The following is a 16,971-nucleotide window of genomic DNA, read 5'->3' on the forward strand; positions in this document are numbered from 1 at the left end:
TCAGAAAGACTCATTGCTATTTTATATTACATTTAAATTAGATTCAATATTTTTGGATTTAAATAAAAGTTTATTTCTATAACATAGCAATTACAATCTGCAATAATTAGAAATAAGAATTTCTTGATGTAACTAAGAGGTAGAAAGTACCCCAACACAAAATAGTATCTTATAAATTCATAACAAGACTAGATCAAAATCAACCTCTTACCACATCTACAGATTTTATTAAAATTAAATTCAGCATGTTTTTTATCATATGAAACAGACATTAAAAATTCATCTAGAGGACGGAGAAAACACACACTTAAAAATACAATAACAGTTTGTGCAAAGAAGTGTCAAACAGCTTTCCTCAGAAGATCCTGTGTAAGAATATGCATCAATGTGGAATGGTTTATAAGATATCCTGCCTCAAGGCAAAATAATAGATTTCTATGAGGTCCTGTGAGAGTACAATTTTGTGTTTGGTGAGCCCCATAGGAGAGGAGGAAATTAGTAATTAGGAAAAGAAATTCCTTAAGGGCTATAGCTTCATGATTTGAGTCCAGAGGAGAAACCATGGGAAAACAAACAGAAACCTATCTGCACATTTGTTAGCTATGTTATTCATTGATAGGCGCCATATATATTTCACAGTCAGTACATCAGTGATCATACAACACAATAGACATTTTGCTGGGTGCACTGGCACACTGGTAAAACCCCATTGGGAGGAACCCCATTAGATTCCTCTGTCTGCCCTGCATCAATGTGTAATAACATCTAGAAGAAAGCATGAAACACACAAAGCAATGGACACTGCCTGACAAATTATGCATCAGTAAACAGAACTTCTTTCAATCCAGTATATCTCCAGTTGGAATTAGTCCTTTGAATTGTGACTCTTATGAATTTGGTTTGGGGTATCCATTGGTTATTGATCCTAAGCCTTCCAGAAGGTTATCATCTCCTTTTTGTCATTTGTCATAACAAGGAAAATCATGAGATTCTCTTTCATCTTGTTTTCATGTCCTGAGAGCTTGGGTTTGTAACCAGTGAGGATATTTTCAAGTTTCTTCCAGTTGTGGGGCACAGATTATTGGGCTTGAGTCAGGTGGCTAGCCAGCTGGCTAGGAGCCTGACACATGAAATGACAAGCAGCATTCTCTTTATCTCAACATAGCAGCTCTCAGGGGAGTTTGCATTAATCAGGGGTCTCAGTCTTTAAAGAGGCCTGTCATCTTTCCCTTCATTGGCTAGTTTGTGCTGGGAAAATTCCCATCCCAGTATTGCCTTTCCGATAACACAGATTAGTGGATCTGTGGCTTATCATATCTCACTTCTGTGGGAGATCAGAGTTTCATAGCCACCTGTGATAATGGAGGTGTTTGCTTACTTAGGCTGTCTTTGGGGTGGCTCTGGATCTTGGGGGAGCTATATCTTTTGCAGCCCATTTGGTGGTGCCTCTTTCATCCAAGGTTAAGTCATAAATCCTTATTGGTTTTAAGCTATGGAAAAGCGAACAGTTGGCTCAATGAAGAGAGGGGAAGTGAGGGAAATGAAGTTAACGATGCAGGATGGGTCTAGAGCAGTCGTTCTTAAAGTATGATTCCTGAACAGCAGCAGCAATATCAATTGGGAACTTGCTGGAAACACATTCTCAGGACCTACCAAGTCAGGACTCTGCAGGTAGGTCCCTAACAAGCCTTACAGGTGACTCTGATATATGCTAGTTTCAGAACCACTGGTCTAGAAAAAGGAAACTAAGTTTGAGATCTCAGAGATGAGCAGTGTCACCTAAAAATAAGGTACAGAGGCCTGTTATACTGGTTGATGGCTGATGTGCTGAGGCGATGAGTCAATGGTGCAGAAGAGGGGAATATTGAAGTCCAGATTTCAGGCAGGTCGTCTGACGACTAAGGATAAAACCAAGGGGTTCAAATGAAAAATGAAAAGGGATCCAGGTGCTCATATCATCAAAGGGAAAAGTGAGTCTTAGAAGCTAGCATGTGAGGGTGAGGATTTGGAGTAATATGAAGAAATGAAGAAAACTGAGACCTATGACGGATGAAAGGTCAATGCTGAGCAAGGACCAGAATAGCCCCTATTCCTCACTCCGTTCAGAAGGAAAAATGGAAAAAGACGTAAGTTATTGTTCCACCAGCCAAAAGAAAAAGGAGCCAGGAAGAATCTGCTGATTGGGTTGGGTAGCCCCTATTCCTCACTCCGTTCAGAAGGAAAAATGGAAAAAGACGTAAGTTATTGTTCCACCAGCCAAAAGAAAAAGGAGCCAGGAAGAATCTGCTGATTGGGTTGGGGTGGGGGGCTGCCTAGGAGAAGAAAGGTCTAAGGAAAAGAAAGGAGGTGAGGGTAAATGGGAATTTTAACCCATATGCTACAGGGGTTCTTAGCCCTCCACTAAAGAAAACTAGGCTTGGGGGTGAGTAGAAAATAGTTCCGTGGTGGAAGTCCTCCTGAGTAGCCAGCATAACAAACATGGCTCAGGAAAACAGTAGATTGGGAGGTCAGATCAGCAGAACAGTCAAGACAGAAACACTAAGTGAATGGAGGACATCTAGAGGACGGAGAAAACACACATGCCAACAAGATACTATCCAACTTTCGATATAATGTATTGACACAACCCCAAAAGAAAAGGAACAAAATGGTCGCATAGGAAGTTGGTTGTTATATTTCTAGAGGTTACAACCACATTTTTGAGAGACCACTTAGAGGACAAGGAACATTTCTGATGGTAGAGGTAGGAACAAAGATAAATCCACACTTAAGAATTGCAGTTGTTGCAACTGGTTCTGAGTTTGCCTGCACTTTCCTCTCAAGTGTGTACTTTCTTTTTCAATAAGTTGCTTTTGCTTTCTTGCAAAACAAAAAAAATTGCAGTTGTTGTTTAAGCAAAGAGTCATGGTCAAAATGAAGTTCCATTCTAATAAAGAAAGTTAGGACAACGCCCAAATCCCAATGTGACATTCTTTTTTTTTTTTTTAATTGGGGAAGGGGAACAGGACTTTATTGGGGAACAGTGTGTACTTCCAGGCCTTTTTTTCCAAGTCAAGTTGTTGTCCTTTGGATCGTAATTGTGGAAGGTGCAGCTCAGTTCCAGGTCCAGTTGCCGTTGCTAGATGCAGGGGGTGGAACCGGCAACCTTGTGGTTGAGAGCCCACTGGCCCATGTGGGAATCGAACCGGCCGCCTTCGGAGTTAGGCGCATGGAGCTCTAAATGCCTGAGCCATCGGGCCGGCCCCCAACGTGACATTCTTAATTAAGGCCCTATGTTTTCATGATGTACGGAGAAAGAAAAAAGTAGAGTTTTATAATTTAGTCAGAAATAAGATATATGCTTTATTTTCACAGATTCCTGATTTCATATGCCTTTTAAAAATCTCTACCTTAATCAAATTTACCCCTCACTATATAATATTTACTATTAAACCATCCAAACTGACATAATAATTGCTCTCAAAAGACAACAGATTATAAAACCTAATAGATTGTAAAATATAATAGATTGAAACCAGTTGGTTAAAAACAAAATGAAAAATTGAAGAGCTTGAACCTCTAGAACAATTTACAGAACTGTTTCCCTTAATAAGTAAGAAAACTCTGCTTTGGATAAGGCATTGTCATTTCTCAGAGAAAAAGGCACACAATCACTAACATTATAAATCACAAATGTGTAAGAAAATCTGAAGACAGCAGACGGCACATATGCTACAAACAAAAGTAGGTGCCTTTGGGGCATTGACTTTTACATCAAAGTAACATTATACTATGCAAATATAAAATTTACAGCAACTAAATTTCCTTCTCTAATAAAGACTAATCATTTTCAACAGAAGATCAACATGAAAAAACAAAGGAAAAATCAAATTTTCTAGAAGTACTTTATTTTGAAAAAGAAAATGTTTTGTCTCTCAGTATCAGGCAGGTTTTTACAAAATGATTTAACAGGTATAATATTTTAGAAGAGTATGTAAACAAATTGACAAAAACTAAAACCACTTTAATGGCACATTCAGGAGTTTACATTCTAAATAACATTACTGGAAAGTCTTTTTTGTATGAATTCAGATTCTATGGTTATGAGCCAACTATCAGTATTTTGTTAGTTAATTTTCAACAAATATTTTGCTAAATTTAGTTATGTTTTCCAAAAGAGTTAAAACCCTAACACATGAGATTTTTGGGCAAAGATACTGAAAAACGAATACTTCAGGAAGATGTTACTATAGTCAACATATTACAATAATTTCCTAAAGTGATTTCTGAAACAATAACCTAGATCTAATGTTAGTTATTGTCTTTTTCTGAATTAATTTTATTGGGGAATATTGAGGAAGAGTATGTTTCTCCAGGGCGCATCAGATTCCAGTTATTGTCCTTCAATCTAGTTGTGGAGGGCGCAGCTCAGCTCCAAGTCCAGTTGCCGTTTTTGATCTTAGTTGCAGGGGGCACAGCCCACCATCCCTTGCGGGAATTGAACCGGCAACCTTGTTGTTGAGAACTCGCGCTCTAACCAACTGAGCCATCCAGCTGCCCCTCCGGAAGGGCAGCTCGTTGTCTTCAATCTACTTGTGGAGGGCGCAGCTCACTGGACCATATGGGAATCAAACCGGCAACCCTGTTGTTCAGAGCTCGCGCTCTAACCAACTGAGCCACCCAGCCGCCCCCAGTCATTGTCTTTTATGAATATTGTAATGATTTCTCACAAGTGCACTGGAGCAGATTCTGCCAGTAATTACAACTCACTAAAGCACTTGGCAAATTAAATTTCATTCGGAATCAACATAAATGACATAAAGAAATGTTAGCATTCACTGTATATCTTATTCATGATCTCATTTATTTTGGCCATTTTACTGTATCACTATCTCAGGAAAATGTGGATCCAAATATAATGTTAACTTTCCACAAATCAGTCACCCTAAAATTTGAACTGATTTTCATCAGGAAATGGACTACCTTAAAGCTATATTTCCAAACTTAATTGGATGTTACTCTAATAGAGCTATTAGTAAAGCCAGATAAACCGAAGAAACTATAAAAACAAATATCACTGAATAAACAAAACTGCAATATTGCACTAGAGTGTTACAGAAGTGAGAAGCTGAATTAATTACAACAAAGGTATAATTTTTAAAAATTTGTACATGCCTCCTGAGCAAAAGGATTCAGGAATTATAATAATTACTATTAGTACCTAATATGTTTTTTTATAGTTCATTTTAATGTTGGCTACCCTTAATTATCATTGTCTGAATCATTTGATTCCCTAAGACTGCCATATGGTTACTTCAGACATCAATATAAATTCCATGTTTTGAAGACATCATTTGTCTGGTCCCTGTTAAATACATAACCAACGAACAGATGTGAGGTAAAGATGATGTGATTATTACATAAAGCCAGAATGGCAAAGGAGAAGTTTTTCCAAATGGGCATATCCACAAGCCATGACGAATGCCATCTCGGATATGGTGTGAGGTCCAGGATATAAATAACATCCAGGGAAGAAAGCACCATGAGTCTTTGAGCTTGAAAAGGTGCATAGCAAACTTCAGGGTCAGAACCACAATGGGTATCACAGTAGAACAATGAAGGAATGGTCTTCGTGGAAGAGTCAAAGCAGCCTGTGGGGGGAAAGCAATAGCTATGTCATTCCCTTTTTGGCAAACAAAATTTTATAGATGCTTCTTAGTATTCTAAAATATTTTCCAGGAGTTTATTGGAAATGTGAGGGCATCATTTTCTATGCCACCTCCAAATACATGCATTGCATCTATTATGTATAGGCAAAGAAGACAAACAAGGATATCTTTCACATTAAAAATGAAATCAAAATCTCAAGAACATGGTGATTAAGTTTTTAAAGTTTTCTATTATTTGCTTAGAAAAGTCACAATATGAACGTAATTTATATCCTAAATATATGGTTTGTGTAAATTTGGAGTTTTAAAGAATTGTCTGGGGCCCCTAACAGTGTTGAAAAAAATCTCACAACCTAATAAAATATTCTTCAATTAATAAAGGCACAGAAGGGGAATATCTTTCTTGTAACCATTTTATATTAGCCTTGAATACTTTCAGAATTTATTTACAACATTTAGAAAGATTATATTATTTAAGTAAATATTCTAAAGTTGAGTGAAATAAACTTAAGTTTCTAAACCATTGCAAAAAAATGTAATCAATATCTAAACAAATGAAAATTTCAGTCTTAAACCCTCAATAATCCATTAGTATGGTGAATGCAAAAAAAATTTAATACATCATTCAAAAATAAGGATCACTTAAAACAAAGACTATAGCAAGGGACAAAGAAGGACCTAATAATCCCACTTTGGGTATTTATCCGAAGAAACCCAAAACACTACTTCAAGGGGATGTGTGCATCCATATGTTCACTGAAGCATTGTTTACAATAGCCAAGATATGGAGGCAACCTGGGTGTCCCTGAATGAATGAATGGATAAAGAAGAGGTGGTACATATATACAATGGAATATTACTCATCCAAAAAAAAGAAGGAAACCTTGCCATTTGTGACGACAGGGATGGACCTAGAGGTTACTGTGCTGAGTGTAGTAAGTCAGACAGCAAAAGACAAGTATCACAAGATTTCACTTGTAAGTGGAATCTAAAGAACAAAATAAACAAACGAAACAGAAACAAACTCATAGCTACGGTGAACATTTTGATGGTTGCCAGACGGGAGGGGGTTTAGGGGTAGGTGAAAAGGGGAAGGGATTAAGAAGTACAAATTGGTGGTTACACAGTAGTCATGAGGATGTAGGGTATAGCTTAAGGAATACAGTCAATAATATTGTAATAACTATGTATGGTGTCAGATGATACTAGATTTATCAGGGTGATAGATGAGAGGAGGGTTGGGGCAGGGTGAAAAGGTGAAGGTACTAAGAAATACACATTGGAGTTACAAAATAGTCATGGGGATATAAAGTATAGGGAATATAATCAATAATATGGTAATAACTATGTATAGTGTCAGGTGGTACTAGTCAGGCGTATCACTTCCCAAATTATATAAATGTCTAACTACTTTGCCACACACTTGAAACTAATGTAAAATAATACTGAATGTCAACTCTAATTGAAACATTTAAAAAGGGGGGAAAAGATCAATAATATTGTGATAGCATGGTACAGCGCCAGTTGCTGGACTTCCCATGGTGATTACTTCTTTAGCATAGGGAATATAATCAATAATGTGGTAATAACTCTGTATAGTGCTAGGTGGGCACTGTTGAATAACTATGGTGTACACGTGAAACTAATATAATATTGAATTTTAGCTATATTTCAATAAAAATCTTTAAAAAAATAAGGATCGGTGCCAACACTAAGCTATACTTTATGCGCACTATCTCATTTAATTCTTACAGCAATCCTATGAGTTAGGGATTATTGTAGAGAGGAGGAAACAGACTAAGAGAGGCTAAGTAATTTCCCCATGTTGTGCAGTTATTAAGTGGCAGAGCGGGGATCTGATGTGGGGTCTGTCTGAATCTATGGCTCCTATTCTTAACACTACTGTTTCTCAGTGAATCAAAGAATAAATACTGGGGGTTGCTGGTTAGCTCAGTAGGTTAGAGTATGGTGCTAATAACAACAATGTTGCCAGTTCTATCCCCTGTGAGCTGTGCCCGCCTTAAGAAACAACAAAACAAAACAAAAAAGAATAAATACAGTTCACAGCCCAAATGTTTTTAAACATTACAACAGGATAAATTCTAGATGAATGCACTTATGAACCACATTCTTTTGCTTTACAGATTATCCCACTCTCTACTAAGATACAATATATTGTTAACTATTTGCCAGGGTGTTTCACTTAATATGCTCTTTTAATCCTCACAACAACCCTATGATAAGTTATGTTGTAGCCCACATTTACAGATGAGGAAATGGAGACTTAAAGAAGAAAAGGGGTCTGCTAACACTACAGGCTAGGGTTCAAACTCAGGTTTTGATTCCAATCTTAAACAAGTAACATGATGCTGCTGCCTCCACTTACAGCAAAAAAAATTAAAATTTATCTCTAATCAGGAATTGCTGATTCCGTACCTGTTAAGCTTCTAAGTAAGACAATCTCTGAGAAATATCTGGTCTAGTACTTGACAGATAACAGGAAGAAGCAGCGATCATTTCTCTTTCTTTGAACAAATATTTACTGCATACCTCCTAGGTGAGCCAGGCACTTTTCTAGGCCAGCGGGGAAGAAAGCAAAGTCCTTGCTCTGTGAATCTGTATTTCTTTCCTTGAATGTGTACAGATCATAAACAGGTAAAAGGTAGGCAAATTTGTTAACATTTAGAAAATATTCTCTGAACGGTCACTTGCAGCTTATTTTGTAAGGCTCATAGGTCACTGTGTAGTAAACCACTGATGTCTCAATGAAATGCCTCAATTTCTCCTCCAGAGACTGTGTCCTAATCAGCCCATTGAAATGCACACCTTTGGCTCCAAGAGGTACTTGGGGAATGAATCCTTTAAAGTCATTTCCCAAGACTGGGAATCATCTTAAAGCAATTCAACTGTTATAGAGTACTTAGGTACTTAGTTAGTACTTACATACTAACTATAAAACATAAGGAATATGGGGGGAAATTTAAGTGTGGTTCTGAAGGAAGACCACTAGTACAAAAAGACTAGGACAGCCCTAAGAATGACACCCTTTACTTTAAACCAGTTCCTTCCGTCAAGAGTTGGCTAAACACATCCTGTGTAAAGCCAGCCCGGAACTCCTCAGGCAGAGTTCGTGAGTCCGGGCTCTGTGTGCATCCACAGCACTTTGTGATGCCAAATAACTTGATGAGCAACATGTCTGTGAGCACCTTCAGGGAAGTACTAAGTGCTCAAACACGTTGGATGAATGGGCTTCCTTATTTTAAAATAAGGCTAATCTTCTCCAGTGCTAACTAAAATGATACTGTGAACATCAAAAAAATGGTGCTAAAGAAATAAAGATCAGAAAAATCCACCATATATGCTTCTTACCTTTAACGACAGGGATCCAGCTAGAAAAAAGTGGTCTACGTCAATAACAGAGGCTAAAAATCCAGCTAAAATGATTTCTCTCAAGTCAGTCTTCTTCCTGATTCCAATGACTATGGCCCACGACCACATGCCAATCACACCATGCACTGCATTATCTGAGAGGGCACGAAGCCAGTCATTTTGCTGAATTATGGAAAACTGTAGTAGTAGTCTGTCAGCTATTAGGCAAAATATCCCCAGACCAAGGCTGGAAATAAGAGATTCAGTGCTACAAGACTGGAGTAAAGCATGGGTCTTCTCAGTCTCGGATGCCATCACAAACAATATGTCAGTATGTACTAAAAGCCATCAGGAAACAGCTTATCCTTCTTTACATTCCTAGTCATCCTAAAATAGAAAGCAGAGAAAAATATTCATGATTATGGGCTGCCATATAATACTTAAACAAAATATTATCAGCAATAATTTCACAAATATAAAAGCAAATTGTAAAAACTGGTATTTTTTAACTGTTGTCAGTAAGTTTACTTTTCCTAGCTTTACTGAGACATAATCAATATATAACACTGTATAAGTTTAAAGTGTACAATATGATGATTTGATATATATATATATATATATATATATATATATATATATATATATATATAGTGAAATAAGTATCATAATAAGGTTAGTTAACACATCCAGCATTTCACACAGTCACCTTTTCTTGTGTGTGGTGAGAACATTTAAGATCTATTCTCTTATCAACTTTCAAGTATACATGTTATACATAATATGCCATGTGGCCCAAGAGTATAGCTTTGTAAGAAAAACAATTCAGATGGTAATATGCATCAAGGGACATTTAAGAACGGCCACTAACTGTAACCTATTACTTTGAGATCATCAAATAGTTCTATCCCTCAGCAATGTTTACTACATGGTAGTGGGCATCCATTGTGTCTAGTATGTATCCAGCAACTACTTCCCACACTTCTGAAAACAGCATCCCCTTCCTTTGGGAAAACTGCTCATCACAATACCGTAACTCCAGAGCTGACCAATTACAATGTCCTGTCTCCCCTATTAGTAGTAGTGATTAATTAGTAATTACTAATTAGTAATCATTTTCCAGTAGTGATTAGATTAGTTGTGATTAATCTAGTGATGAAGGTGACCCAGGTTGGGCCAATCAGAGTTCTTTCCAGAATTTTCCTGTTGAGTGGGTGGGGAAAGTTCCTTTTCTTCTTATAGACTATGGGCTCCACTACATGGAACAGCCTATGTAAAAAGAATCATAAGGACATCAAATTCTCAGGTCCAACTCTAAGGTTCTCAGAGCTGCCCTTCTCTAAGGCTCGTCAGCATTTTTCCAATAAATTCCCTTTTCCTTTCTGTTGCCTTTAACCAAAGAACCTTAACTGATATAAAAAAGCAATCATAATTCTATGCTGAGTGCTTACTTGGCATAGAATATCGAAATCACTTATCCAATTAAAGGTATCAATATTGTGTGATATCTGAAGTTTTTGTTTTGTATTATTTTGTTTTAATTCTGAGACTAAAGAATAACTTAATGATTTATTGAGAATGATTGAACTTCCATTTTGTAATAAAAACTATACCTAGCTCATTATGTATATATTCTAAAATTTACAGAGAAATGCAAAAGACCTAGAATAGGATAACAATTTTGAAAAAAAGGAATTAATTTGAAGAACTATGTCATCTGATTACAAGTCTGATAAAGCCTAACAATAATCAAGACAGTGTGGTAATAGTATAAAAATATGCAAATAGATCAATGGAACAACTAGAGAGTGGGATCAAAAATAGATCACATACACATACATGGTCATTTTTGACAAACATGCAAAGGCAAGTCAATGAAGAAAAGATATTCCTTTCAACAAATGGCGCTGGAACAACTGGATATCCATATGCGAAATTAATGAACTTCAATCCATACTTTACTCCATAAACAAAAATTAACTCAAAATGGATCAGAGACCTAAAAGTAACACAAAACTATAAAACTTTTGGAAGAAAACACAGGAAAATATTTGTGTGTCCTTGAGTTATGTAAAGAGTTCTTACATGCAACATCAAAAGCTTGATCTGTTTTAAAAACTGATAAACCGAACTTCATCAAAATTAAGAACTTTTGCTCTTTGAAATACAATGTTAAGAGAATGAAAAGACAAGCCACAGACTAGGAGAAAACATTTGCATAGCTCATATTTGATAAAGGATTTCTATCTAGAACAAAAAATTTTCAAAACACAATAACAGAAAAACAAAGAAAACAATACAAAACTGGCCACTTGAAAAGGTACTTTACAAAGATAATATTCAGATGGCCAGTAAGCATATGAAATATGCTCATCATTAATTTCTATGGAAATGTAAATTAAAACCACAATGAAATACCAAACACACCTATTGGAATGGCTAAAAGTAAAGACTGACCATCCCAAATGTTGACAAGATGTGGAGCAACCAGAACTCTCATATACTACTGGTGGAAATGTAAAATGGCACAACCACTTTCCAGTTACTCCTACCATATGACTCAGTCATTCCACTCCTAGGTATTTACCTCAGAGAAATGAAAGCATACATCTGCACAAAGACTTGTACATAAACGTTAACAGCAGTTTTATCTACATTAGCTCCAAATTGGAAACAACCCAACTGAATAACTAAAATGTGGAATAAAAAACAATAAAAATAAAAATAAGCGATATGTACGAAAACAAAATGTGGAACAAAAAAGAAAAAAGTGATACATACAAAAACATGGATGAACCTCAAAAATCATACTAAGGCAGACCCTCTCCAAAACAAGAAAAGAGTACAGTCAAAATCCATAGAATTGTAGAACACAAAAAAAAGAACCTTAAATTGTAGACTTTAGTCAATAATAATGTATCAATATTGGTTCATTAATTGCAACAAATGTACCTACCACATTAATGAAAAATGTTAGTAACGGAGAAATATGTGCAGAGGGAGAGTACATAAAGTTGACCCATGAACACAGGTTTGAACTACACATGTCCACTCACACGTGAATATTTTTCAGTAACTACTGTAAATGTATTTTCCTTATGATTTTCTTAACATTTTTTTCTATTGCTTAATTTATTGTAAGAATACAGTATATAATGCATATAACATACAAAATATGTGTTAATTTTTTATGTTATTGATAAGGGTTCTGGCCAATAGTAGGCTATTAGTAGTTAAGTTTTTGGGGAGTCAAAAGTTATATGTGGATTCTTGACTGCAGGGTGTCAGCATCCCTAACCCTACATTGTTCAAGGGTCAACTGTATATGGGAACACTGTACTATCTGCTTAACTTTTCTATAAACCTAAAACTACTATAAAAAATAGTCTATTAATTTAAAAAAGTAAATAAATGAAGCAATTATGGGAAAATGTTATAATTGTTAAATTTAGGTAATGGATATACTGTAGTTCATTATACTTATCTTCTTTCGGTATGTTTGAAATTTTCATTTAGGAATGTTTTCAAAAGAGCACATAATATGATTCAATTTATACAATATTCTAGAACATGCGAACTACTTTAAGTGACAGAATGCAGACCACTGGATGCCTGGGCACAAGACGGCAGGAAAGATAAAAAAGGAGCATAAGGAAACTAGGCAGGCCAGATATGTTCAGTATCTTGATTGTGGTGATAGTTTCATACATACATCAAAATGTGTCAAATTGTACATTTTAAATATGTACAGTTTATCACATGTCAATTACACTCTAGATATTTTTTAACAAAGATATTGTACATTTTAAATATGTACAGTTTATCACATGTCAATTACACTCTAGATACTTTTTAACAAAGATATTAAAAAGTTAAAAAACACACTTTGTCAATAACAACTGCAGACTTTCATGTAAAAGGAGCAATCTGAAAAAAAGAGATTATAGAGATGAAAAGCCTGATTGCCCAAATACAAGGTTAACAGAAGCAATACGTAGTAAAATAAATGCTTCAAAAGTCACAAGTGAATATGAACATTTTCAAAGAATTTTCCCAAAGCTTGATGAGGGAAAGAAGAACCAGGAGTTGGACACAGAAAAAAAATAATTTAAAATATAAAGAGAAAATCTTGAAGAGTATTCAAGTCCCCCCCCTCGAAAAAAGTTATCTGCAAAATAAAGAGAATGTGATTAACATCAACACTAAATACCAAAATATTATGGTGTACAGAGCTCTGAGAGAAAAGGATCATTAGTGTAGGAATCTAAACGTAACTAAATTGTGGCACCTGTGTGATAATAGTGAATTTTAGGAGTTTTGCCTTAGAAATTATAATAGTTATATATGATTTCTGGGGGGAAGAATTGAGGAGCAGGACTTCTAAATCTCTAGGGGGAGGGGAGAGGAATAAAGAAAACTTGATCAATACAGTAAAATGGAAAAGGGGGGAAAAAACATAGAAGAAAATTTTACTCCTCTCCCCAAAAAGTAATAGGGATCAAACACAATACCACAATAAATGTGAATGTATTAAATTTCTCTATAAAGAGGCAGATTGGGACAAAAGGAAACATGCACTGTTTTAAGCTTCTAAGTTTTGGGGTAATTTGTTATGCAGCAATAGATAACTAAAATATTAGTTTCTATTTTTTAAGAAAGGTCTAACTATGGTCCCAGAAACACAATTCTGACATCTATTCCACTCCAACACTTGGTGCATATGTTTAGATTAGATTCTGAGTATGAGATAAGAAATTTAATAAGTATACTTCCTCTTATTTGTTGTCTCTGACCAGGACACATGAGTGTACCTATTTTTCTTCTCATACTTTTCTTCCCTTTTCCACTTCCTGCTCCTCTCCCTACAAATAGAATGGAGTCAGAAACCTCCTACACTGTAAAAGAGCTTTACGTTTATTTTACATATTCACTTTTTGAGGGCAGGTTGCTTAAGAGTAGTAATTATAATTTTCTTTTAAACCTATACTCAGGTGTTTAATAAATATTTCATTATACTAATAATAGGGGTAAGCAGGTAAGCAATCCTCAGCCTATTATATATTAAAGATATACGTGGAATGAATTCTCTGCCATAGTAGCCAGTTACCCAGATCATAAATTTCTCTCTATGACTTGCAGGAGCCACTTTCTGCAATGGCCAAACTCTGCTGCAACCCATCCCCACTAAAATGCCATCAACTATGGGGCCTCCAAAGTATACATAGCAGTAATCTTCCCTTTCCTCAAGTCCACAAACACATAATTAGTCAGTTACTTTAATTATACACTATTATGCATTGTTTGTTAACCACTTAGACATTACTTCTGCCAAAACAAATCAGAGCTAACAAATTCCCAATGTAAATATCATCTTCTACTTCACCCTCTTCCCTCCCCTCTTCCCCTCATCACATTCACAAACACCTGAGGCAAAAGCACGGTCTAAAATCTGAAATTTGCCTTTATGTTTTATCAATGTCCTCTTCACTGAACTGTAATTGCTGCAAAACTTGTATCTAATTTCTTTAATGCTACAATACCTAAAGCAGAAGCCAAATCGAATGTAGCTAATCTGCAAAGAAAGGAAACATATCTTGCCTTTCATGGAAACTTTTTATAGCCAGAATATATGTTTAGTTCCTATGACTATTACCGATAAAACATACAATTCGGAATTTCAACATGTCTCAAGTCTCAGCAGATTCCCAAAGTCATTCTTTCGTCAGACTGGTGTGATGCAGTAATTTTTAAAATGTCGATTAAGAAAAGGTAGGAAGCCCTGGCGTCTGTAAAAAATGGGCCAAGTCACACTCATCGCATTCACGCCTCCCAGGATCCGGATCGCATAAGAGTTCTGATGCCTGGTAACGATGAAAATGGGCAAGACCCCCGCCCGGCACTCCGCCCTGGTTCAGGGAAACGCCAAGGGCGGGGAACCTCGGCGAGGGCTGGGCGCCTAGGGGATCTAGACTGCGCGAGAAGCCAGAGGGCGGTGCCGGGGCTTCGCGCAGATCCCAGGACCACCGGACAGTGCCCGTCCACGGGTCAAGTACACCCCGCGTGCTCTCGGGTGCCGCGTGCCTGCCACCCCTGCACGCCCTCCACATCTGGGACCTGGATCTTCCAGACTTCGGGGCTCACGTGACGGTCCCTGCCTCCAGCATTCCACCTCAGGACGCAGTTTCAAGGCGTCTATTACGTCCTCCTCCCGCCCAGTCCCTCGCTACAGCTCAGCCCCGCCCACCCTCCGCGCTCCCTGCTGAAGCCCACGGCGCGAGCCGCGGCCACTCCCCTCCCTCCCGTCCGTCCGTACCATAGAGATGCCGGCCGCTGGCCAGAGTGGCTCCAGCGCGCAGAGCCGGGCCAGAGGACGACGGGATACTGGCTCCACTCTGAGTCGACAGGAACCGGTATTTGAATGCTCTTTGGTCGAGCGGGTGGAGATATTTCTTCTTCCCAGTCCTGCCCCAAAAGGGAGACCTTTGGGACAACAGGGTAAGAAGTGAAAAGCGCCTTGTTGGTTTACTTCTGTCAAACCTGAGAATTCGTCCTGGGTTTAGCCGGCGCCGGGCCACAGATGTGGCCGCTGACATACCCACAACTCACCCAAGTGGCGGCGGGGAAGCTGGGGACGCAGAATTAACCTCACCGAATGTCACATGCACAGGCCTTATGCCCAGACGCTTGAACTAGGAGCCACAGGCCATCGTGGATCCCAAAGGTGTAGAGATAGTTCCGACTTCCTTCAATGGATCCTTCAGGTTGGGTGTCAGTTTGTCACGAGACGGAGAGACCGCGCGACCAGGCGGACCTGACGCTCCTCCGTAGCGCTTCACCGCCCCCTGGGGGATTTCTTGATAATTATTCGTTACTTCTGCGGGCGTGTACGTGAACAGCAGTGACTTACTTGGCTAGAACAGTTTATCATGACTTCTAAACGCTCAAGAGCCGGAAAAGCAACTGCATAGAGGGTAGCTTGATTAACTGGACTGACAAGATGCAGCCTGTCTACCGGTACTGTGGTCGGTTCCCATTCCCGTCACCCTGCCTCCGGGCAGTGGGTGCTCTCATCACCGAGAAGACATCTAGCTTGACATTTGGCTCTAGGCAGTACTGGCCCAAAAGAGGAGGCTCAAAGAGCAACACTCCTTTCTCCTTTCTACCTACAGTTTCTCAAAACAAGTGTCAGGTGGAAAGCAAGGCAGTAGTGGGATTATACTTACAAAGTTGAAAGAGACCATAGAAAATTGGAATCTTCAACCTCAGGCAAACTCACAGGTCTCTAACAGAGCTTTAAAATGTGGCTCAGTATCTCCGTTATAGAACTTTTCATTGCTTGTCACACTCTTGGTTTAACGGGATTACAAATTTTATCCACACAGCATAAAAGCTAATTAAAAATAGCACCGAATACATTAACCACAATAGTGGGTGTTTTCAGTCATGTTAAGAACACATTTTTTTCTGTAGTAACAATTTGGCATTACCCTCATGGCAGCATGGTGCATGTCTTATTATAGTCTAGGCTTTCCAGAGCTACTGAGGGACAACATACGATGTAGATGGCTTCCTGCTACCAAAACAGAACCTACAGTTTGTCTGTAGTCCATCTACTGCCCAAAGGCACTGATTCATTTATCCAACACTTACTGAGTGCTCTCAATATGCCAGGCGTTGTGTTTGGTTATGGAATAACTTAATGGAGCTCAAGTTCTAGTGGGGGATAGAGACCACAAAGAAGTTGGATGATTGGAATACGTGCTGTAAAGTAAATAAATAGGGTGATGTAGTAGAGAATAACTAGGGGAGGCCAACTTTTGATAGGGTAGTCAGAGAGGGACCTCTGAAGAAGTGATATTTGTTCTGACACCTGAAGCTGGCAAGGGACCCTGCATGAAAGGAGCTAAAGAGCACTGTGCCCACTGAAATAGCTGACATTATCAATCCTAATCTCCTA

At 37.9% G+C, this 16,971-nt stretch overlaps 1 protein-coding gene across 5 annotated transcripts; it reads right to left on the minus strand.

Moving 5' to 3' along the window:
* Window positions 1–4,543: 4,543 nt before the first annotated feature.
* Window positions 4,544–16,960, minus strand: TMEM267 (transmembrane protein 267). Of its 5 annotated transcripts, none has more exons than XM_033110812.1 (3): window positions 15,664–16,960; window positions 9,018–9,404; window positions 4,544–5,630 (listed from the first exon to the last, which is right to left on the minus strand). In XM_033110812.1, the coding sequence occupies exons 2-3, from the start codon at window positions 9,330–9,332 to the stop codon at window positions 5,295–5,297; spliced, it is 651 nt and encodes a 216-aa protein (XP_032966703.1). In that variant the 5' UTR covers window positions 9,333–9,404; window positions 15,664–16,960; the 3' UTR covers window positions 4,544–5,294. The 5 variants fall into 5 exon arrangements, with proteins under 5 accessions (XP_032966703.1, XP_032966700.1, XP_032966699.1 ...); XM_033110809.1 differs by having other exon boundaries at window positions 15,621–16,960; XM_033110808.1 differs by having other exon boundaries at window positions 15,328–16,959.
* Between the last annotated feature and the right edge of the window lie 11 nt (window positions 16,961–16,971).

Source organism: Rhinolophus ferrumequinum, chromosome 7 (assembly GCF_004115265.2).
Source record: "Rhinolophus ferrumequinum isolate MPI-CBG mRhiFer1 chromosome 7, mRhiFer1_v1.p, whole genome shotgun sequence".
Classification (NCBI taxonomy): domain Eukaryota; kingdom Metazoa; phylum Chordata; class Mammalia; order Chiroptera; family Rhinolophidae; genus Rhinolophus; species Rhinolophus ferrumequinum.